Source organism: Pithys albifrons, chromosome 1 (genome assembly GCF_047495875.1).
Source record: "Pithys albifrons albifrons isolate INPA30051 chromosome 1, PitAlb_v1, whole genome shotgun sequence".
In the NCBI taxonomy this organism is placed as follows: Eukaryota; Metazoa; Chordata; class Aves; order Passeriformes; family Thamnophilidae; genus Pithys; species Pithys albifrons.
This window is the reverse complement of record NC_092458.1, coordinates 66337674-66362929: the sequence shown is the minus strand read 5'-3', so window position 1 is coordinate 66362929 and position 25256 is coordinate 66337674. Positions and strand designations below refer to the sequence as shown.

The window sequence follows — 25256 nt, the reverse complement described above, 5'->3', positions numbered from 1 at the left end:
AGTCAGTAAAGCTTACATCTACATTCATAAATGTGTCACAGAATGGTCTGTGGCTCAGCAGGTTGCCTGGTAGAGCTCCTATCCTTGTGGCCAACACCTCTTCCTCTCCAAAACAGTATGCTGCCAATCAGTCTGCCTATTAGGACCAATTCATGGCCCCTGGAATCCCACAAACTCCAGTCAGGTCTTATCTAGAACACAGTAGGGCCATGCAGAGAGAGAGATGGTCGCAGTTGAATGGAATCATAGACTTAGGATAGGAGGATACCCTCGAAGCAACTTGGCCCCAACTTCCAGTTTGATGTAGGACCAACCCTGAAATTTGATCCAGCACTAGGTAGGGAGGACCAGAGGACTATGACTTGGCCTTGTTTTTTTATTAGTGTAGATCTTTCCTAAATGTCTCTAAGCTGCCAGCATGTGAAGAGAAACAGAAGCTAAGGTTTTTTCTTTCTGTGCCTTTTGGAATTAGAACCTTTTTAGCTGTGAGTTTAATCTGTTTCAAAGGTTCAGATGTAAAACTTTACTGGCTAACTTTAAGATCAGAGTATAATGGATTAGTAGTGTGTGAATACATTCAAAGACTTGTACATAGTTTATATACTGAATAATTCTCACTGGCTTTGCACTGAGCTGACCAGTATAAGTGCAGCTGGAACTCGATTTTCACTGCTGGTTTTGGTGGTAATATCTCAGGCAGAGGAAACCTTAGTTTGACATGTCATATCCTGTGGCAAATCTCAAATGCAATTACAGATTCCATGAGCCTGATGTGAAACTAATTTGGTGAGATAGACCTGGAAGATCTACCACCAGGTTAATGACTGTTACGTGTAGACTTATGAGTGTTTCCCAGTCATGGTTTTCAATTTCCATGTAAATCAGTCCTTGTTATGGTTTTGTATCTCTAGAAGAATGTTGTCTGTTCTAAATAAAATAATAGAAGCTGTAACAAAATTCTTGGGGACACATTCTTTTGTCACATGGGAAAATAATTAAGTTTTGCTCCTGTAAAGGACAGTTATGTCTCATTAATCTATTAGAGTTCTTTGAAGGAAGACCTAATAGATAAGATCTTGGCTTTTCAATTAAGTCCAACAGAGTCGTTAAAAGAACCTAAGTAACCATGAGGTAAGGGAAAGTTCTCAGTTAGGTTAATGCTTGGTTATAAGATAAGAAACAGGTAAGAGTGAAGATCACTGTTGGGGTCTCACAAGAATACGTGCTGGGAGTTGTATTTCTTAACACATTGACTTATTTGCACTGAAGATAAATAATGGTCTGCCAGAGTTTGCTGGTAATACCAAATTATTTGAATTGTTAAAGGCCAATTGTAATGGATTGCAGAAGGATCTTAGAAGACTGGGACTCCTAGCAATAATTTAGCAGGTGATGTAATACAAATGAATGTGATCAAAGGAAAAATGTAACTCTAGATTTAAACATAAAATGATGGCCTCTGTTGTGGATGTTGCCACTTATTAATAGATCTGGGGCCATACTTAAGTAAATTAAGGAAAATACTATCCTCTTGCTTAATTGCAGTAAATAAGAAATACATTTTTGTAGATTAAGAGAATAGTAAACAATGAAATGGAAGACATTATAGTCAAGATGTGGGTGTGGGACAGACTCCTATCTGTAGTTGTGGTCCTTCTTATGTATTTTGAAGAGTGTGGAAGAACAGCAAGGAAGTTGAGAAGAGGTGACAGGGATGATCAAAGACATGGAACAGCTCTATGAAGAACAACAAAATGGGATAGTACTTTTCATGCTTTTTAAGATGGAAAGGAATATCATGGCGTTAAAATTACTGGAATATGCTAGGTGTCTGAAAAATCATCTGTGATAAAGGAGAAATGAATAACAATAATGTGCTGTTTCTTCCAGCCTAAAACTAGAGACTGACCGATGAAACTAGACAGGTAGCAAATTTAAAATCTGTTTAAAGATAATTAAACCATGGAATTTTTTCACAGGTTGTTGTGGATGCTTGCCTGGGTTCAATGGGAAAGTGGGCTTACTAATGGAGGAGAAATAACTTGAGGACTGTTAACTGCAAAGACACAGTATCTACCTCAGGAGTTCTCTGGGCTGCAAATTATTGGAGGCTAATAGAATATTCTACTTGTTTATGTTTATACACTTCGGAATTCATTGCAAGCTACTCTGCTGATTTTAGTGTATATGCCTTTGAAACAGGCTAGTGGGCTATCTGGACCATTTATTTGGCCTACTAAAATTTTTTCTATAGACAGGAATGGTCTGGGAAGTAAGACTTCAATTTCTGTTGAGTCAAACCAAAGTATTATTTAATTAAAATGAGCTGTTTCTACAGGGATATATAAGGAAGATAACTGTCTCTTCCCTATGGTGCTTCTCATTACCTGCTCTTCCAATCCTCTTATTAGATAAATTAGGGAAAAAGTCACCTGAAACCCCAAATTTTGCCAAATCTTTCTGCACATCTTTGCTTTGGCCTTTTTTTTTTTTTGGTAACTGCTGCTTTCTAGTCTGGTCCTTGGTAGAAGGAGCAATTTAAGAGAGAAAAATAAGATTGCATACCTATAACTTGATTTCTCAGAATTGCCTGCCTTCACGGATCCTTTCTCCATCCCCTCACAGAGTTTCTTGGCCGTCTGCCTGCCTAGAGGAGACTCCCAAGAGAAGCAGGGGAATGGATGGAAGTTGGGTACTCTGCAGCATGAGACCCAGATTAGTACAATTGCTTTTAAAGGTTTTAGGAGGCACAACACTGTGAACCTGATCAGTGAACTCAGAGAATTTGATTTCAGGTATGCAACCTTATTTATGTTGAACACTTCAGTTGGCACAGAAGACCTTGACAGTTAAAAGATTAGGATTATGGTTTACATGGCTGTCTTGCATGTCACTGGTGTCAGTGTGGTCAGTCTTGGGTGGGGTTTCTTTGCCGTGTGATTTACAGACCATGTTATGGAACTATCTTGAAAGGGATTTAGAGTGGGGGAGAAAAATAGCAGCTTATGTTTATTTTTGTACTCTGAATGTAAATAATGTCTTTGACTTCTGAATGCTGTAGAATTTGTTGCTTGTGTTCTTTATGCAAGGAAATCTCCTCTTTCTTCAGGTGGTACACTGTGATAATCCAATATTGTTCTGTCATATATTATTAAATTTACACAAGTTTTAAAATCAGGAGTTTGACTTTTCAGTTAATTGCTACTTGGAGTACATTAATTTGAAAAGTTCCTTTTTATTTGCTTCTCATTTCTTGTACTTCCTCAATACACTTTATGCTCTAAACATCAACTCTGTTCTGGAACACTTTGGTTTTCATCTGCCTTTCTAATATTTCTCAGCTTCAGATTATAGTACCTGTTAGTGCATTATCTCTGCAGAAAATATGTTCTCTTTGTGTTAACAATTTAGCCTAAAAGTACTGAAATGTTACTCTTAAGAGTCTGATAATTACATGGTAATCAATGTATGTATCTTAAAGCTTACTAGCTAGAAAATCCTGGCAAATTGACAGTAACTATCCACAACTGCCAGTAAAGTTTGTCTTGACGAGGTTTTGTGGCTGGCAGAGATAAGCATGCCTTTGATGCGTCCTTTGGTCTGTTTTTAAACACTGAGAAATTAAATGTTGGGATGTGTGCTGTTAGTAGGAGTTTCCAGCACCACAGTATCAGCTCTGCAGCAAACAAATACTTTCTAATGAGGATAAACACGGTCTGGGAAATTTGCTTTCTTTTTGACACAATCATAGTAGTATGTAATGCACAAAAATGGACTTCACTGCTGACTTTATAGTTTTTGCATCCTCAGATGCTAAATGTTTTCTTCATAAAATACCTCTTCCACTGAAAAAGAAATAAGCTGTGTGGTGGCTAGATGAATAGACTGTGATGAAGAGTAAGAATATATGAATATTGAAAGTCAGCGTGATGTTGTTGAAGACAAAATATCTGAATAATAATTATCCTAAAATACCTTTGCCAAAAGCTGCAACTCTTTCAAAGTAAATTCAAGTTTTCAGTATCTTCAGGTTTTTTACAAAACGTACTGCTGTACTGTGGTAGTTCAGAACCTTTTTGGATATTGAAAAATGGAAACTAAAGCCCAGGTTTCTCAGGAGAAGTGAAGACTACTGCATTTATCTTACTTTTCAGTAAGAGAACTCAGGAACACCAAGTAAACCCTGAAAAATTCACAGTTCTCAACGTGAAATACTGGTTTTTACAAGCCTGAGAGATTCAATTTAGTAAACAGCTAAATCACTGTACTTCTAATGTTGGGGGTCTTTTCATAACTGCATGAGAATTGTTGTTTCTTAACATGTTTTCAGTGTTTTTACTGCTGGTGGTCCCAGGTCTTCCTTTCTTCTCCAGGACTACTCCTGGATTTATACTTTCTCTGGAGAACAGAATGTCATTTGAATACTTCTTTTAAGAAGCAAAAACTTAGTGTACACATGCATACAAGTATAAAGGGTTATTTTTTGTTCCATTGAGAACAACATACCACAGAACTTAAAAATAATTGTCAGCATTTTTATTTATTTATGTTGATCCTAATGTGGTTAAGGAAAAATAATGGATAACCTGTGTTTTTGAAATGGCAGTTCTTAAATTTTTAATCTTTTCCATTAGTGTCTGTGTTCTGCATCTCAGAGAGATGAAAGGCAAGTCTGCCCTGCAGTAGATGGGGAGAACAGAATCTGCAGTTTTGATTGTTGTGGCTGTGGATTCAACCTGTGGTGGGAAGTCTTTGCAAATGAACAATGAAATCTCTAAAATACCACTTTTTAAAATAATATTCTGATAACTTTGATAAAGGTTGCTTATATTCTTGTGGTGTTTTTCATTGTGTTCAGCACTTTCAACTGTGTAGTTTGCCTGAAGAGCAAGCTTTTGGGTCTCATCTCCTTGGGTCCTTGCCCAATTGCCATCTGTGGCAGGCCTGATGAGCTTCATGGGGAATATTTCATTGTCAGCATTACAGCAAACTAAATTGCTTTAAGTCTTGAGTATTTTAAATAGATACATCTGTAAGTGAACATTTCAAAACTGATTCTTCCAGTGTTTTAGCTTGTACCCTTAGTGTGTGTGAACATGGGGTGCAGCCAACCAGTGTGAAAGCAGCAGCCCAGATTTGGCTGTAGCCTCAAGTGAGTCTTTCCAGTAGTAAAATAGTGTTGTTTGAGATTTTCTGATAGAGGAGGAGAAATTATGTCAAACTCTGGCCTTTCAGCTGTTAGGCTCAATTGAATATTCTCTTGGTTACGTTGCTTTTATTTGAAAATCTAAGGGTAAGTGCTGTTGCACATGCAGAAAAATAACTCCCAGGTTTTGTTTTTTCTCTCTGTTTGGGATATTATAGCAACATTGCTATTCTGGATTTACTTATTTCATACAAGTGTAACTGTCTTGCAGTATCCATGTGTGTCCCTGTTAAACGTATTACACAAACTGCTGTTTACCAAATATGAAGTGTATTCTACAGCAAGGAGTAGAGAAACAGCTTCGACTGAGAAAGGAAGTTATCCCTCCTCAGTCATTTTATATCTTAATTTTTGTCGTGCTGAAAAGGAGAGAATTAGGATGGAAAAAGTCTACTATGTGAGACTTTTGGTATGCTGGTTTTGTGGGAAGTGATTTACATAACTATTTATCAGGACTCGTGGGGCCAGAAAAAACAAAGAGTATCTCATTATATTCAGTGTTCAGTAGACATGCCAAGATTATTGCTCTTTAGAGGAGTCAGTGCCTTGATCTTTATAATCTCAACCAAAGCACTTTAAACCTGAAAAGTGATCTAAAGTTTAAAAGCAGACAAATGAAAGCTCAGAAATGAAAGCTGGGAACATTCCCAGCCCATAATCCCAGAGTCAGCAAAATTTCTAAGTAATAGATTTTCATTAATGTAATTCACTTTTTTCACTATGCATATGTTTTGTGTGTGTGTACACATGCAAGCACACACACATTTATTTTGATCAAATGCACAGATATTGATATTGTCCTGTAGGAAAAGGAAAAAAAACCCAAACCCTAAGAAATAAATGTGTAGAGAAGAGTGCAGTTAGTTTACAAATGAATGAGATGCTTACATGATTTTACTTAATATTGATGATGTTACTGATCTCAAAATTAACAAAATCAGTACTGAGGGCAACCCATTGAAATGATTTGTAAAACTGAGATGTACTGTCTTACTCTGCACATACTTTTGTTCTGCTGCTTTAACTTTGTGCAATGCAAACAGCGGCAACTTCTTTGAATTACACACATCATATTAAACATAACAGTTTATTTTGTCATCTGTGGCTCAGTATTACTCAGAAACTGTTTGCAATGTTTGAATTTGAGTGTGTGTTTGCAAAGATTTAGTTTTAGTATTGAAAGGAACTGCAAGTCTGTTTGGTATGGGTTGTAGTGCTTTCACATGGCCCATTGAATATGGGCAGTGATGACTTGTCAGGGAGCTGTAGCACAGCAGGACGTATGTGGAGTTGTGTTCAGTGATGTTTAGTCACCAAATCTTCCTTATTTGCCCATCTAACTTGACACTAGTTTGTTATTATTTTCTTCTAAGATGATAGAGAATGTTTAATTGGGAAGCCTTCCTTGCAATAAAGGAGGCAGAATGGGATCTGTTGCAGCTATTGTGGTGTATGTTCTTAGTTTCAGGGTACTTGCATTTTTAGTATTGAAGTACCTGCATATTTTGATGTAACATCTACTTTGAGCAGTTTCTAACCATGTGCTTTTTGTAGTTAGTGATTGTTCATTCTAAACTGTAAAAATCAACATAGTTTCTCTGTTTATGAGAGTGAAATTAAAAATACCTAATGAATTCTCAACATTTCCAAAGAAACTCAACCTAAACCAACCAACCAAGAAAAATCCACCCCCAACCAACCATTAAAGTACAATTGATGTGTCTTTTGAGGACTGTTGAGCTGAATGAATTGAATGTGTGAGTTAATTGTATAAGTCAAGATGTTGTAATTTGATTTTTGCACAGTAGCCCTTTACTGATGTTTACAGTGTTTTGCTTCTAGGTCAGCATGATGGACCTCTACCACGGCAGCATGCTGGGCTGCTTCCAGAGTCTTTGATATGGGCATATATTGTGCAGCTCAGCTCTGCATTACGAACCATTCATACGGCAGGACTGGCATGCAGAGTTATGGATCCAACAAAGATTCTAGTAACAGGCAAAACAAGGTATTGGAAGCATTCCTCCTCACTGTTACTGTGGTCTGTATGCAGCTGCTGGCTGTGCACCTGATACAGAAATAGCTACTAGGTTCTCTTACTGTTAACTGGCATGAGGCAATGTGCTATAGCTTGTAATTCAGTTTTTTTAAAGTTCTTTTTAAGCATATTTTGGGAAGATTTATGCATTATCACCAAACTATGTATCAGACCCACTAGTTTTGAAATTTGTTGATGTATTTGTAAACTGAATACTGCACTTTATCAAACAATAAAATTAGTATTTTCTGCTGCATAGTAATTTGCTAAGCACTTTTTTTATCATATTAAACTATTAAATGGATGCTAGAGGAAAAGTTGAGTAACCAATAAAATTTAGTTACACTTCTTCCTTTTCTCTTCTTGTTCCTAAAGGTTACGAGTTAATTGTGTTGGAATCTTTGATGTTTTGACATTTGACAACAGTCAAAATAATCCACTGGCATTAATGGCTCAGTTTCAGGTAAGACCACAGTGCTGTAGTTAGGTTGGTGACTTGGCATGGTGAAAACCAATGTGATTCTTTTTGGAAAACAAGTACTTTTAATGAAACTGTAGGTCAGTGTACCTATCTCTAAATGACTGTATTTTTTCATTCCTGATTTCATCTTGGTTCTGCCATACATTGTTAAAATTTGCTTGTAATTTAGAAATGTAAATGCTCATTTTGCAGTCTTCTAAAATTTCAGCAAACTCACCAAATAGGTTGAACTATTACTGTTTAACAACAGAAATGGTTGGAAAGAGAAGTTTCTAAGTGAAGGAGAGAAAAATCTGACATTTAGTGATAGAGATAAAAAATAATGGTTCTGCAACAGTTTTTGCTCTGTTTTTTGTTATTTTAACATAACTAAGTGTTGAATACCTGTTCACAGAAGACTGAGAGCTTTTAATTAACTGTACTTAGGCCATTTCCTCACTCCTAAAAGATTCTAGTATCTTTATTTCAGTCTCCTAGTTTTTCTGTGCTCCTCTGAATCATGGACTCTGCATAATTCCTGAATTAAGAAGAATCTCTTTAGACTTAACAAAAACTGTTCCACAGTCATCTGGAGCATCCCTGTGTACAGGAGTACCTCTTTCCTTAACTTCTGCTCAGGGTAAAGTACGTTACTTCAGCAGTCATCGCATACCCTGTCTGTACTGGGAGTGAAAGGCTACAGTAGAGAGTTGGATTTAATTTATTTTCGTTAATTGAGCTTTTTCACTGTGAGAAAATTGCTCATTGAGAGTCTTCCAGTAATAGCTGAAATGTTTGAACTTTGGCCAGCAGAAACTAGCTTGTTGGAGACCATGCCCTAGGACATAACTTCTGTTTTTAACGATATAGTAAAACAGTTTCCAGTGTACTTCTAGTAGTACACCAAAAGATTTCATTGTCTCTTCCACCCTGCCCCACACATATCCCAGCAACTTATCAGTGGTTTTTTGGTAATAATTTAGTAAGAAACAGCAGAAGAAGATGGGAATATATGCAAGTAAGGGATTCCATATCTAAACATGTAATAAGATTATTTTTTTAATCTAAGTACTTCTCTAAATTTATTTTAATTGCAGTTTGGAAAGGGATCCTCCTGAGATATTACTGACATTCAAGTAAAGTGAAATGTTTAAAGTACTTGGTGGTACAAATCTAAAAATACTTTCAGGTACACAAATCTGTCAAAAGCACTTACCACCACAGCAGCCCAACACTTGGCAGCTGACTCACTTGCTAATGCCTAGTTTTATTTAGGGCGAATGGTTTGTCATGTTTGTCATTTATAATGTTCAAATTGTTCATGTTGCAATGCTAAACCAGAAAAGTAGTACTCTCAAATACATTGTTTGGAAGATCTAAACTGCTGTTAGAAAATGCGGTGTTTTGTTCTTTTTTGTTTGTTCCTTTAAAAGGGCTAGGCTTTCAATGCCCATTTTCTTGCTGGACTGACTTAATTTCTTGAAATTCAGGGGTCATTTCTCATCTTCTACCTTTGTTTGCCCTAGCCAGATAAAATTACAAAATAGCAGCTGCTGCTTGTCCTTTTTCCTCTTGATCCATGACCCAGTTCCTGAATTCCTCTGAGACTCCTGTGACTGTTAAAAATGTAGGTTATCTCTTGATTACTGCCCAGCTAATATGCATTTCCTTGTTGCTGTGTTCAGTGGAGGATGGTATTTTTGTTAGGATTTGTTATTTTCTGGCTATTTTCTGTTGCTAGTACAGAGAGGAAGGATTTTGGTGAGGCACAATGTAACGGGAATGCAATTGTTCTTTACAATCTCTGTTGAACACGTTAATCTCTATGTTCATTTAAGAGTTAAAGGCAACAATAAGGGAAGCTATAAAGCAGTAAATGGAATATAAGTGGCCACTTGCATTAAAAACAAGGGTTTAAACTTGTAAAAATTGCAGAACACCACTTCCTGCCCCCCAATCCATAAATCTTGTGTCAGTCAATTGCAAACTACAGATGAGAAAACTGTAAATGATGATGTAGGAAACAATAAGAACGTTTAATAAATACTTCTGTATTTGGAATAACATGTGAATCCTTTCCCTTATAAAATAAGAGAAAACATATCTTCTATTGTTTTAACAAGAGCTACAAGGTTACTTTTGCTTAAAGTAAATATTTTCTACTTAGCAAACCAAAATAAATTTTATGTGCACATCCCCAAATTTAAATAAAGTAGTTTGAAGAGGCATCTCAAGTATTGACTCTAAAAAAACTCCAAGTAGGAACTTGGAAATACTTCTAAGGGAATTGCAGTGTGGATGAGCTGATACTGATCAGTGGAACAGGATAAACAAACAAAAAATGTTTCTTTTAAAGAGTTTATGTAAAAGGGATTGAGTCAAAAGTAAGATTTATTTGAATAGCTTACATGTCTGGCTGGTGTATAAAATGTTGAGGTATCTCTGGGGCATTTGACATAGTAGCACATATCTGCTTAATATAAAAAAAGTTATTAGCAAAGGGTACCTATGCAATTAACTTTCAAATTGCTCACTTGACATATTTGAAATTCATATGATAACAGGGAGACATTAATGGGCTATCAATAAACTGAAGGTTAATAAAATCTTTACTAACAAAGTTTTCAGGAGATAAAATGTTGGTACACGTCACAGTTATGACTTGAATTACTAATTATTATTAGTTGCATGCAAGGTACATTTTTGAAGAAAAAGCTGCTTGTACTTAACAGATGTAAAGGTTTTCCTTCAAGGTGAGAGTCAACTTAGTATGACTTGATAGTCAGTGTTGATAGTTACCATAGCAAAAGTTTTCTGGCAGATCTGTGATCCATAGGAGCATGTAAAGCACTGTTGGGAGTATAAACAAGGAAATGATTGTACCTAATGTTGATCTGTACCTTGCACTACCAAGGCTATCACAGAAATGCAGCATATATTTCTGGTGTCCCTGCTCCAAGGGAAGTCTAGCAGGTTTTGTGTGCCTTCTTTAGCCCTTCTCTGCCTACAAGTAGGAAGAGCTGAGTCTGCTGACATTTTCAGAGGGGAAGTTATGGCTTAGTGGACATACAGAGATTGCTTCCTTACAGAAAGGATGGTGTACCCCAGTTTCTGGGAAGTCATGTACCTTGTCTGAATGTTGGTCAGTGGAAGATAGTTTCATCACTTCTAAAATAGTAGTCTGACTCTCAGAAATCCTGAACTTTGAGTTCTTTCCAACTTGAGATATTCTGATTCCCCAGACTGCCTGTCTTTGCGCACTTGTAAAACTTCAAACATTGAGCAGTTTCTTTCAGTGTTTCAGCTGTCAGTGAATAGTGAAGTGCCTCCAGAGAGCAGTTCAGCTCACTCAGAATCTGAATTATCTTACAGAATTAAAGATAATCTTAAATTGATTAAACTCTTGACTGAATTGCTTAAGTTTAGGTTCCTAAAATAAGTGGGATGAATCCAAGCCACTTTTGTGACTAAAATGAGGTAATCGTTGGCTGTAATTTGAAAAGTGTGTGTTTGAGGCTGTACTGGTCTGTTGTATCCTGTCTGCCAGTTTTTCTGTTATATGTAGTTTGCAAAACAAACAAAAAAATAAGATTGTGAGTCAAATGCTCAAAACACCACAAACGTGGAATTTAAAATTTCCTGGCTGATGCTAAATGTAAGACTTGTTCTCAATCATTTAAAAAATCTAATGCAGTCTGTATTACAAAAATACCCATGGAAAGGAAGACTGTGTATTCATAGGGTCTTGCCTGAAGTTATATATTTTCTGTGTCTCAGGGTTGTGTGATGATACAGAATTTATACAGGATACATCCTTAGGAATTGCTAAAAGCTCAAACGTAGTAAGAGTACAGTAGGGGGATTGCAGGAAGAAGTAAGGCTGTGGTTAGTACAAAAGCATATTTCTTCCAAGTCTCTTTTAGAGAAAAAAAATCAATGAATATGCCATTGTGTCAAGTGACACATCTCTAGATACTGCATCAGCAAAATTCCTCTGTTCAGTATTATAGCAGTGTTCTCTGCTGCTCAAATTGGCTACTTGGTAATGGAAGCGAGTGAGTTCACACCAAAACAGGGTTTATTGCTCTGAGTATGTTTTCTTTACCAAAGGAAAAAGGAATGCTGATACTTAGAAATTCTTGGTTGCTTAGGAAATAGTCTAGTAAATGCTAGTCCCACTTCCTTACCCACCACTTTGTCCTTATTTCTGTCTTGTTTTCCATATCCTTTTTCTGTCTTCATTAGCTACAAGAATATCACACTTCTGATATAGTGTGTCCATTTTCAATTTGGTCTGCTTAATCATAACTTGATATGGGAACAGCAGGGACACGGAGAGATCTGGAAAGGTTTGCTATTTTTCCCTGTCCTCAGCACCTGGAAGATGCAGCTTTAGGGCACACTCTGGTCAGCTGCTGCAGCCAGAGGCAGCAAGTGGGGTTATGCCCTCCAGGTGGAAGAGCTGTGAGGGAGACTGCAGCATGTTCACTGTCACAGCACTTTTCTAAAGCTGCCAAATTCTAACCAGGAATTTTAATGTTGCAGTGCTGCCAAATTTTCAGCCTTTCTTACAGGAATGACAGAAGGTGGGTTCCTTGTATGACTGCATTCTCTGCTAAACAGCTTGGCCTTGCTCTAGGCTATGGAGCTGACATTCTCAGTAATTAGTATATGTTTTTACTTTAAAAAAAAAGTCTTAGAAAAACCCTCCTGAAAGTCCTAAATTCATACCTCTAGCTGACTATTAAATTCAGTCTGAGGCAGGTATCCAGCATGGAAAACTGCAGGTGTTTCAAGTTTGGCCAAGTTGTGTGCGGTTGGAAGCCTTCCCATGGAAAGAATGAGTTAGCTTTTGCTATAAATGTCATTGTTTGCTACTAAACTAGGCTCCTGTTTTGAGCAGTGGACTTTAAAATCTGTTGCAGCTTTTCGAAATCATTTCTTATGGCTGTCTAATTAAAATTGGCAGCATTTTCTGTTGTGGCAAAGCAGTCTATATCCAGCATTTATCTTTTAAGAGCAGTTCTACTTCTAAGGAAAGTGTTTAGTAATGCTAAGGGTTTCTTCACGAAACGTGATGTTGCCGTTTGTCAGCCATATGGGCCTGTTCTTGTCTAGTTATTTCACAAAGTTCAAATTTTTTCACACTGGCCATCAGAGATGAAAATACTTGAACAATTTGTTAAAATAGAAACATCATGTGCTGGAATGTAGTATGGATTCCAGGATGGAATTCACACTGGATGGCTATCATGAGAAGATATGAGCCCAGCAAATGCTGGTTCTGTTTTAACAAAAAATCCTTGTATTTCTACATCTCGTATTAAGAAGACTTTTCTATTTGCTACCAACTCCTGAACTCATCAGGATTGAGCAGGTGGGTGGTTAGGAGAACCTCTGCAGAGCTTCTACTCCCTACAAAAGAATTCTCTCTAGTACTGTCCTTAAGCTAAAAATAGGCAAATTTTAATCATTCAAAGATAAATATAGTACCTAGAAATTGCTAGGTGTCAGGACAGATTTTCCTCTGTACATTTTAACTACTTGTAACTTTATCATATTGAACTGTGATTTTAATAGTACTTACTTTAGTTGCTCAAATTCTTCTAAGGTTATTAAAGAACTGTCTCTTTTTAACACCATTTAGTATCATAGGTAATATTTATCTGTACTAAGAATCTTACCTGTGTGTATTTTCCCTGTTAGCAAGCAGATCTGATCTCCCTGGGGAAAGTTGTGTTGGCTTTGGCTTGCAATTCTTTATCAGGAATTCAGAGAGAGAATTTGCAGAAAGCAATGGAACTGGTGACAATCAACTATTCCTCTGATCTGAAGAATCTAATTTTGTAAGTGTGCTTAATAAATAGGGAATTACTACTTTTTTTACATATACAAATTATAAATGGTATTTTTAGATGCAAATAAGATTTCCAGTATAACTATTGTTACTGAGTTCTCTGTGCAGTCAATGCATTGTTGACCATTACAATTTAAAATTTGTTTGTAGATGCCAGTAAAGCTCCTAGTAAGAACTAGAAGTATAAACAAAACAAGCATTTTAAGTTGTTTTCAGTACTGGTCTTTATGGCCTGTTCTCTACAACAGCAATATATTAGTCTCATCTTACAGTTTCAGAGGGTACTGAGAAATAAGCACACTGTTTTTTTGACCAAAAGGTTGAGTACTATTTTTTCTTGGCTGCATATTATTTTGTGTTGTTTCAGTGCAGTCAGCCTTTCTCCTCTTGCAGCCTAAGTGTGAAAAGTAGAAATCTTTGCTCCTTCCCTCATTTGAAAAACAATTGCATTACAGTCTGAATCAGCATGTCTTCTCTATTTGGGTATGTTTTTGCTATTTGAGTGGGGTGAACTGCACATTTTCATGAAAGTACACTCCTACCTTGTATAAATAACTGACTAGACATATACATATAAGTTAGCACATTTTATCTAATATCTTACTTTAAGAAACACAGAAATTATCAAATTTGTGTATTAAACAAAAAAAGTCAAATAGTTATCATAATAAGATATAATCTCTGGCATTTGCATCATGTTTAAGTAATCTTTTGGGGGTTGGGTTATTTTGGCAGGTATTTGCTGACTGACCAAAACAGGCTTCGCAGTGTAAATGATATCATGCCTATGATTGGTGCACGATTCTATACTCAGTTGGATGCCGCGCAGATGCGAAATGATGTTATAGAAGAAGACCTAGCAAAGGTAAATCATGTAGCAATTCCTACAGAAAAACCTGTAGTCAGTATTCTTACAGCTGTACCTTAAGAGAGAATGTTTTCTACCGATTTATGGTGGACTTTTTTCCCTTCTGTTCGTGGAAGATACTGAAATCTATCAGAAGCAAAGAGCTGTAAAAGAGCCAGGCGGTATCTGTGGTGGATGCAGGCCTCTAGATGTTGGGTGCCCACTCTCTCAGAATCAACTACTAATCCTTCTCCAAACATGTTTAAGATTATTTCTTGTTAAGTTGGCCCTATGTGCCAGCACAAAGCCGGGCAGATGGACCCTCTCCTGTAGCAAAGATGGAGATTGTCCTGTAATCAGCATTAAGCATTCTGGATTTTTAGTCAGGTTGTTTGTAGCAGTTGATTACCACTGGCAGGTGGGCAGAGCTACTACAAATCCAAGTTGTTGTTTAGCCCCCCGTTTGGCAGTAGCTGTTTACCTGACAGTGATAAATAGCACTTCTTAATCAGCTGTCTTACTGTAACTTATTTGTACTATTACATCCTTGGTAACATCAGAGCTGTAGTATGCCTTAAGTGCCCTCCTTTCATTACTCTCCCAAAGCAGAAGCTTTGGGAAGAGTATTAGAAAAGACTAGCATGTATGTTTGGGTTTTGTTGTTGGTTTTTTTTAATCTCATATTGTCCAAGCATGCAGTCATCTGTAGTTTAGGGACTTCTGATGCTGGGAGTGGTTTGTATGTAGTTAATAACTTTGTTTTATTGAAGCCATGAAACCTTGTTAGTCCTGCAACATTCATGTTTCAGAAAGCAGTGACCCTTCTATGCCATCTCTTTCCTTCCACACCTTTATATTCATCATATCCATGTTGTAGCAATCTGTGGTAGTTTTGGCTTTAGTTTTAGCTAGACCTCAGTTTAGCAGGCCCAGAGAGTGTGATGTGGATTGAAGGGGACAAGCATCACCTTAAGCAACTAAAGAGATATTTCGTATCATTTTGATGTCAAATGAAGTATAAAAGGTGTAGGAGGACCCTAGCTCTCTTCCCCTTCATGGGGAGAGTGCTGGTGAATGGAGCTGCATCCAGCTGGCAGCCAGTCACTAGTGGTGTTCCCCAGGGTTCTGTGTTGGGTCCAGTCCTGTTTAACATCTTTATTGTGATTTAGATGAGGGGATTGAGTCCATCATCAGCAAATTTGCTGATGACACCAAGTTGGGAGGGAGTGGCGACCTGCTGGAAGGCAGGAGGGCTCTGCAGAGGGATCTGGATAGACTTGAGAGATTGGCTGATTCCAATGGGATGAAGTTCAATAAGGCCAAATGCCAGGTCCTGCACTTTGGCCACAACAACCCCCTGCAGCGCTACAGGCTGGGCACAGAGTGGCTGGAGAGCAGCCAGGCAGAAAGGGACCTGGGGGTACTAATTGACAGGAAGTTCAACATGAGCCAACAGTGTGCCCAGGTGGCCAAGAAGGCCAATGGGATCCTGGCCTGTATCAAAAATAGCGTGGCCAGCAGGACCAGGGCAGTGATCCTTCCCCTGTACTCTGCGTTGGTGAGGCCACACCTTAAGTACTGTTCAGTTCTGGGCCCCTCAGTTCAGGAAAGATATTGAGGTGCTGGAGCGAGTCCAGAGAAGAGCAACAAGGCTGGTGAAGGGACTGGAGCACAAGTCCTATGGGGAGAGGTCGAGGGAGCTGGGGTTGTTTAGCCTGGAGAAGAGAAGGCTCAGAGATGACCTCATCACTGTCTAGAACTACCTGAAGGGAAGTTCTAGCCAGGTGGGGGTTGCTCTCTTCTCCCAGGCACTCAGCAATAGGACAAGGGGGCAAGGGCTTAAGCTCTGCCAGGGGAAATTTAAGTTGGATATCAGAAAAAAATTCTTTCCAGAGAGAGTATTCAGAGAGGTGGTGGATTCACCATCCCTAGAGATTTTTAAACGCAGATTGGACGTGGCACTGAGTGCCATGATCTGGTAAATGGACTGGAGTTGGACCAAGGGTTGGACTTGATGATCTCAGAGGTCTTTTCCAACCCAGTCGATTCTATGATTCTATGGCCGGGTGCTGAGGGGACGTGCCATCACTGTTGCTGGGAGTGTTGGGCCTTGGCACCACTTCACAGCTGTTTGGTTTGGGAAGTACTCTTTTTTTCCCTTTTGTCATTGGTTTTCTCCTCTCTTTCCAGGTATCCTTTTGGGGGGAGTTTGTTGGGGTGTTTTGTGGGCTGAGGTGGTGGAGGTCTGTGTTGTTTGGGTGGGTGACTCAGTGGTGGTGGTTGTTGTTTTTAACACATTCGTGTATATATGTTATATATAATATTCTGTTCTTAATTGTCTCTCTTTTGTATAAATATAAGAAGCTTGCCATTTCAGGGGGTTTTTTCCTCTTCTTTTTTTAAAATTTTTTTATTTCCCCCCCTGCTCCTCTATCCCTTTCCCGGGGGGAGGAACTCTTGGTGGATTGTTGAGCAGTTGGCATTTTGCCAAGCTAAACCAAAACATAGTCAAAGCCTCATTTATCCAAGCCCTGTAATCCGCTGTGTAAAAAAGTTCCCTGCGTTACAGAGAGGCTACCTGGAGACTTAGTGCCAGTGTTGTTGCTCAGCTGTATCACCACTGGCTGGGAATCTGGGTAGATGTGATTTTGGCTTTTGTGTATTTCACCACATACCAAACAATTATTTGAAGAGTAGACCAAATAATAGACCTTGGCTAGCCTGACGAGGTAGGTTTGCCCTGTCCATCTTTAAGTGTAGCTACTGCAGTGGTACAAGCTGTTCTGCAATGTGGCTTTAGTCTAGTAACAGAAGTCTGCAACCCATAGGTTGTCGGAGGCCAAGCTGTTATCACCTTGACCTACTTTATTTACCCAGCTGTGCACAGTAATCTACTCCAGACTGAATTCATTTGAAATCAATATGATCATGCATGGAATGAGATGCATCATAGCATGAATAATGTTGTAGAGCTGGGCCATTGGAGAATGTGAATAATATCAAGAGGGAATCTTCTCCTGACAGCTTTGACTTACGCTGTGAATTAATCTTTTGTTTAATGTAAGCTGGAATGGACTCTTTGTACTGTATCCTAAGTGATGTGGAAAAACATACTAAATCAATTTTCAGTTACATGTACTCTAAGCATCTATAATTCTAATGTTCTGCCTCTATGTAACCTCAATGTCATTTAGGGACCCAGCATTTATGCTCTTTTTAAGACTTAGAATCAAACTTTTTTTGAAAAACTTGTTTCACGGTTTTATTTGGAATCAATTATAATTTGAATGTTGGATGATATTGTTGCTAAATATTTGCTAATAATGGCCTACAAAGCTTTTCTGAAAAACAAATCTGGTAGATAATGTTCTTTCTCATCTTGACCTGAAATAAGGTATTGTACTGTTTACTTCTGCATATCTTGGTAACTCTGTGTGTGTATATATTAACATATTCTTGTTTAACTTACTGTATTTTAGCATACCTGTAAGTATAGGCTGCCAAGAGCATAGACTTATGTTTTCACAAAGAAATAGATTGCCTGATCCAGTTCTGCTGGGGCAGCAAGGTATCACTAGTTGTTGAATCTTCACATTATAATTTGCTAAAATGAGCATTGAACTACTCATACCACAATACAATGCATTTGATCTCTGAAAAAATTATACTCTCTTCTTTGAATAAATAAATCATTGTAATTAGTAGAGCTTTATTGGCATTACTACTATCTTCTGCAAATAAGTGTCTTAATTTTATATTTCATAAACTTCTAATAACCTTTTTCTTGTTTTCTAGGAGGTACAAAATGGAAGGTTGTTTAGGCTTCTAGCAAAACTGGGAACAATCAATGAGAGGCCAGAGTAAGAAATACTTGTTTTCTTGTTTTGGAGTATGTAAAACCTCGTTTGCAATGCAGTGCTCCTTCCCTCATAAATTCAAGCTAAAAGTTTTTCCTATATTTGCCCCTGGAAAAAGGAGTTTTTAAGAAGCCTTGAGAAAAATGAGATAAACAGCTTTGACCAAAATTGTAAATAAAGGAGAGGGAAAGGCTACAAACAGATATGGCAAAGTTGCTTCATTGTATTTAGTGTGGTTTCTCAGTAATTTTTGAGGAAATCCATAGGCTGGTCCAACTGTAGCAAAAGGTGTAGATACTGGTTTTAAGTTAGTGAATTTTCAGCTTGTTTTTTATCAACTAACTGCATAAAAATGGAGTTCATGGTCTGTTTTCCATGCTTTTGCATAGACTTAGAGTTGTGTTTATAATGCTGGTTTCTAACGTTTACATGTTAAACTCGTTGCAGATAATTCTTGCTTCCTTTCATTATTTTTCTGTAGCATTAGCTTCAGGTGCTTTAGGAGCTGAGAAAGTTTAAGTGTGTTATCTTCTGTTTGTGACAGGGGCAGACTGTAATTTAATTGCAGTTTATAATAGGTGGCTTAGCAGTGTAATAAAAACTCAGATTGAAGAGTCATGTGTGTCTGTGGGATTTGATTTTTCTTAACTCACTGAGCTTTAATGTGAGCCTTTGCTTTACACCAGGTTTCAAAAGGACCCAACATGGTCAGAAACTGGCGACAGGTATTTACTAAAGCTCTTTCGAGATCACCTTTTCCATCAGGTGACAGAAGCGGGTACTCCTTGGATCGACCTCAGTCACATTATCTCATGTCTTAACAAGGTACTTCAGTTTGTTTTTAAGAATTTTTTTGGGTTAGCTTTCTTTAAAGTAGTATCCCACTGCAAAGCAAGTTGGCATTGGCAGGTTAATTCCATTGGTTTAACTGATGGTTATTTTCCCTGTTTTGGATGAAAACTATGTATTTACTAAGCTAATATTCCAACATTTATGAATATTTTAAATAAACTTAGTACATGAATATTGAAACTTGAAATTTGTTAATATAGCACGAGATGCAGAATTAACTTATCCTAGAATGCACTGAATACTGTGGATAAGTAATGCTGGTCCCTTTATGCTACTCTGGTCTTTCAACACAGCATAAAGGATCCATAAAACCCCTTTAACTGGGGGAGGTTTCTGCTGGTAGTTATCACAAAGGATTGTTATAAGGCAAGATGATCCATTCCTAAACTATGCTGACCAGAGTAGGAGGCAGGAGGGAAACTGCAATAGAAATTTATGCAAAATCCTTGCCATCCAGAACAGTGCTGCAAAAGGCCTATTACTTAAAATGTTAAGTCCACTTCTATAATAACTTCCCTAGCCTCTCCAGCCCTTAATTTTCCAATAATACTGACTTAATAGAGCCATTTGCAGTTTCCTGAGAGCTGCACCACTAGCGAAATATTACTTGAGCACTCTCATGATTAATAGCATATGTGTGAGAGAACATAAGATCTTCAGTAGATAAAGAACTTGCCTTGCTCCATAAATTAAAAAGTACTTGAGCTGATTACTTTTTTTTAATTGGCAGATCAGCTTTCAACTTATTTTACATTGTTTTGCCAAACTTCACTAATTCATAGGAGACTCATGAGGTGCTGCTACTTTTTTTTTTGTAGCTGATTGATCATTTCACTCACTCTGTACAGAATGGTGATGCAGACACTGATAATACATTTCAGTGCCAAGTATTTTCTTTTCTAGGATTAGAATAGCCAGCTTTCCTTTTCAAAACAAAAAAAACGTGGAATATATTCAGATCTTTTGATGTGTAATAACTGACTTAACTACAGTTAAATCTTCTTCTAAAATTGTCAGGGCTTCTAACCTCCTATTAGACCACTGCTGTGCATTTCTTTAACCTCCTTTTTATCTTTCTGGTTGGTGTCTGCAATCACTTTAAAAAGGACATTAAAGAGATTGAGGCTAAATCAAAAAGAAAGCATGTTGACATTCAAATAGGCAGTGAAATGCCATATGGTTTGAAAGCAGTGACCCATACAGTACTGTAGCAAGAGGGGACAGTCCTGAATTCGTAGGTCAGGTAAGAGACAATGCCAAAGAATGCCTTGTTCAATAAATGTTCACAGCTTACCTTTTTAAACAGAGGCTCTTCTCTTCTGTGGTTGTGGGCTCAGCACACAAATAATGTAAGACTCACAGAACTCTACTTTAGAAATACACTCTAAAAAACACTTCTGATACTATAGTGTGTACTAGTAGAAGTGTTTATTTGGGCTTCCCTGCTACTCTCCAAAAGCATTCCTTTTGAATGAAAACTACCCTGTTGATAAAAAGAAAATTATTTTTTTTTCAATGTGGTGTTTTGGGGATCTTTTCAGCTGAGATACTGATTTACGCCTCCACAGGAGGAGAGAAAGCAAGCCATAAATATTGATGTTTCTAGTTAGCTGTGTGGCTTTCTTAATACAGTTCTTCCATATCCTACATTAATTAAGGTAATTCATTGATTTATTGTATGATGCTAAGGGGAATGAACAATGGACAATATTTCACAAACACATATTTTGTAATGGATGTTGGAAGACACTGCTGGTTTTATCCTACTCTACAAAAATTAGAAGTTAGTTGGCTTGCTTTTGTCCTTCTGAAGCTATTCACAAAGCAGCAGCTTTAAAATGCAGAGGTTCCAGTTTTTAAGGTTTTGCTCATAATGTTTTTTTAGAATACAAATGCGGGAAATTTATAATTTACTGTGTTGCTCCAGATAGCAGCTAGTGGAACATCTTGGTAGCAAATTTAAGTGTTTTGTTATTTGGTACAACATTATAATACATATATTTGAACCTGCTGGGGTTTTATTTGCAAAGATTGGATCAATAGTGTCATATTCCATTTGTCTCTGCCCCACTTTCTGTATTAGAACAAAAAGGTTTGTAGTGTCAAGTATTTGGAAATATCAACATATGGACTAAAACATAGTAACAAAAGTTTTGCGTTGTAACTGAGTCTGACAGTGCTCCATTGGTGAACATTTCTTGCAAAGTGAGGATAAGGTCCAGTGTTGTAAGGGGCTTTGGCATGTAAAGTAGGATATTCCTCTGTACCAAATTAGGATACAATGGTACATCTCTAAAGTATGTATTGAATTTGAGAATTTAGAACAAAACGTGAAAACAAATGTAGAACAAACTTTAATCTTCAACACTAAATTATCTGTTTGGTTATGGATTATACCAAGGTAATCTTTTATTCTAAGGGATGAAATATGCCATACAGTTTAGGAACTGGAGCAACTATTTTTCTTCCAGTACTGCCAGAAATGGGAGGTTTGGGTTTCTACCAGTTTTGAGAGTACCTGGTGCTGATCCATCCATTATCTCATTTTAGAGTGAGCAAGAAGTAATTTACCTACCATACTTGGAGGCTTGTGGGTTGTATGTGCAAATGTAACATCAAACGTAGCTTTGTGCTTCACGAGATATATGAAAATTTTGCTAGGCTTTCTACACAGGGAAGGATAGCTTTGCAGGATTATTAGCTTTGTGGAAAGGGAAGAAAACAGTGGTAATTAGTCCTAAGGTCTGGAATGTCCATCAGGTTAAGACAAAAATGTCTCGATATTTTGGCAAGAACATTGTAGTGCAATTCAGATCTTTCCTTTCTGTGCTGTTAGCACATTTGAACTGCATCATAACAATGTACTTGCCAAGAAATTGATTGCTTTTGTTGTTGGGGAAATGTTTTTCCATTTCTTTCACACTTCTTTTATTTTATCTTTTGCATTCTTGTTACAGTTAGATGCTGGTGTGCCAGAAAAAATAAGCCTCATTTCCAGAGATGAGAAGAGTGTACTTGTGGTAACTTACAGCGATTTAAAACGCTGCTTTGAAAATACTTTTCAAGAACTGATTGCAGCCGCAAATGGTCAGTTGTAGTATTTGCTGAAAGCATGCAGGACATTGCTGAGGAACTTAACCAATAGCAAATTGCACTACAGCTGAATTGTTGTTGTCATCTCATTTCACATTTGGGAAACAAACAGGAGATGAGCAAAGCTGCTTGCACTTCAGTCAGGTACACTGTTACTTGAAGGGAAGAATGTTTCACTTATCCTAGAGCTAAGGCTGCCATTGGAGGCTTTATCTGTGAAGAATTTATTTTAGATTAAGGAACACATCAGGTGCATGATGTTCCTACTTTTATTTTTTCCACTTGTATATGCACTAATTTTAATTTTTTTAAGACTTTTCTGATCTCTGAAGTTTTGCCACATTGTATACTTAAGGGAAACTCTTTGCAAGGACATTTCTGGGATACATTTTTGTCACTGAAGATATAGCAAAATTTATTCATTTTTGATATTATTTGCACCCAGAATAGCATAAAGGACCAGGTAAATAATTTAATAGAAATTGTGTTCTATTAATGACCGTTTAGTTTGTAACCTCTGTAAAAGTGTGTTGTATGCAAGCTCTGTATGCCACCCACTGTTAGCTCAAAGAAATGTGAGAAGATGAAACCTTTTAAAACCAGTCAAGTATTGGTGAATTGACAAAAAGGAAACAAAGTCCCCTGTTATTTGATTTCAACTTTGTCTAAGCGAAGTGACGAAAATAACATAATTGTAAACATCTGTAATTTAAGGAGCATATCAAACTTGCTCTAAACACAACCAGCGCCTTTTAAAAACTGTTTGTATGTTTTCCTGGTAGTCAGAAGCATTTACATTTATGCAGTTTTTTTAATAGATTTTTTTTTTAAAGAAATTGTTCAAATGCCTGAAGTTTCAGGAGTGTATTACTTTAGGTTATTTACAGTATAATTTTTGTATAAAGTTCTGTTCTTTGAACCACAGCTTTATTATGGTACGCTACACTGGATACAGATACAAAGACACTGTTAAAAGAAGATTAACTAAACACAGCAGTTGTCTGGCATCAAGAGCTTTTCAAGTTTTACGGCCTGAATCTGGAGGGATAATGATCTGCTGTGCCTTTGCAGTCACTGCTTAGCCCAAAGTAATATTTCTTTTGATAATACTCAACACATGAATATTCCTGAAGTAATTCAGTCTCAAAAGTCTGGAATTTTCCTCCTCTATTACCTTTCTAATATTTGGACATGCAGTTGTCTCCAAACTTGGGTATTTATGGGATTTCTAGTTAAACACCTACACTTTGATACTGAAGACTGCCAAATATGTAGGAATTTCCTTTCTTAAAGCAGTAGTGAAGACTGTATCTATCCTTCCCAGCACTGAATGTTTTAATAGCACTGGGTGCTCACCATGAAGAAAATGTGGAAACTCAAAAGGTCAGGACAGACTCTAAGCACTTGCAACTGATGTTACTGACATCAATTTTAATAATTCTCAATATTTGTAGTTTTCAGAGAAGTTTTTAATATTTCTCTGTCCACTTTTATAAGCTTTAAAATGATTCTCCGCCTTGAGACTTGCATCAAGAAAAAAGCAACTCTCTTCACATCGAAAGCTTTGAAGACTAGGGACATGCTTTACACATGTTAGAAAATGTGGTTGAATCCACATTAGGTAGCATCAGTTGTTGAGTTTAAAAATCGATTATTGTTGCAATTTTAAAAGGAACATAATGTTTAATATTCAAATGGTAACAGTTGCCAGAATGTTCTTTTTAATATAAAAGGAACAGGAACTTTGAAAAGTGAACATGCAAAACAGTCTTTTATCATTAGCTCATGTATTTGAGGAAGAGCAGCTGTCTTTTCTATGTTTTTTGACAAATCATATTGTAATTCTTTTGTACAAAAAAGAAGTACTTGTATTCTAGAAGAAATATGGAATGCTTAATTTATAAGCGGGCTGAGGTTTTTTCCAGTATTGTTTTCTTTGAAAATGAAAGGGGATCATCTGTTCTGTTGTGGGGTTTGGGAACCTTTGAAAATTTAATTTGTGGACCAATATTTTATGGAAGTGTAAGGCAGGGGTAAAATAGGGCTTGAATTCTCATCCTTTTTAGACCAGCACACCCTCTGCAAGACATGTCTAAATTGCAAACCTGTGTGTATTTGCATAATGTCAGTTTGCTTCAGCCCCTAGTAACCTCAGGACTTGGTTTAAAAATAAAAAGGTAGACAGCTAATAAGTTTTCATACGTAATGTCAGCCAGAAAATATTTGGTGTCAGGTAATACATAAAAAAAAGAAGTTGAGCTTTGTTTTCTATTTATTTTATTTGGTCCATATTTGGGAATGATTTGAACAGTCTGAAGTTCAGCTTGGGTGTTTTTTTGGGGGAGAGCCCTTCTACCCCATTTTAATTCCATTTAGAAGGTTGTCCTAAAGTTGTAGTTTGATGCATTCATAGGAAAAACTGTGTATCTGTATTTAAAAGAAGAGTCACCAGGATGTGCTCTCCCAGATGGGAAATTTATTTCTGACCTTCCTATTTTTTACAGCTAAAAGCACAGAAGGGACAACCTTTGAAATCATCTGTTGGTCATTTTAATTTTTGTACCTGTTTTGAATTCTGTTGCTGTATTTACTATATTGTAAATATTTTGTTGAGGGTACCTATGTATTTTTGATTTGTCCTTGTTTCGGTAATTCAGGTGTCAACTGCTTCCCCTAAAAAGCACCAGTATGTTAAGTTCTAATGTCATGATCCCAATATGTGTTACTCATCTTTAATCCTGTTTTCATTGTTCATGTGTACAGCAGTATTTTTAATAAAGAATACCAGAAGTATTGTGGCCTTATTTTGACATTGTGAAGTTCTGAAGTTGGATACAGAGCTTTTCAACTGTGGTGCCAGAATTGTATTTCGTTCTGTCTCATACTTCTTTTGGATTCATTCTGCCTGCAATGCAGAGTTTAAGCAATCAAGAGTCACAAATTGCATTTAGTGTTTGCCACTTGGAGTGTATCAGATGTTCTAAAACTTACAGGTGCTGTTGACTACAGTTGTTCTCATGCGTATTTCCTTAACTCCCAAGTCAGA

The 25256-nt window shown here is 37.1% G+C and overlaps 1 protein-coding gene across 5 annotated transcripts in view; it reads left to right on the top strand.

Annotated features, from left to right (window-relative positions):
- The window catches only part of PAN3 (poly(A) specific ribonuclease subunit PAN3), a 78787-nt gene extending 53784 nt beyond the window's left edge, over positions 1-25003 (top strand). For 4 of the 5 annotated variants that reach the window (XM_071553323.1, XM_071553329.1, XM_071553337.1 and 1 more), the window contains 7 exons: positions 7049-7214; positions 7620-7707; positions 13411-13550; positions 14297-14426; positions 18204-18268; positions 18952-19090; positions 22075-25003. In XM_071553323.1, the coding sequence (XP_071409424.1) occupies positions 7049-7214; positions 7620-7707; positions 13411-13550; positions 14297-14426; positions 18204-18268; positions 18952-19090; positions 22075-22215 (869 nt within the window). In that variant the 3' untranslated portion in view covers positions 22216-25003. The other variant, XM_071553346.1, reaches the window with a different exon arrangement.
- The last annotated feature ends 253 nt before the right edge of the window (positions 25004-25256 follow it).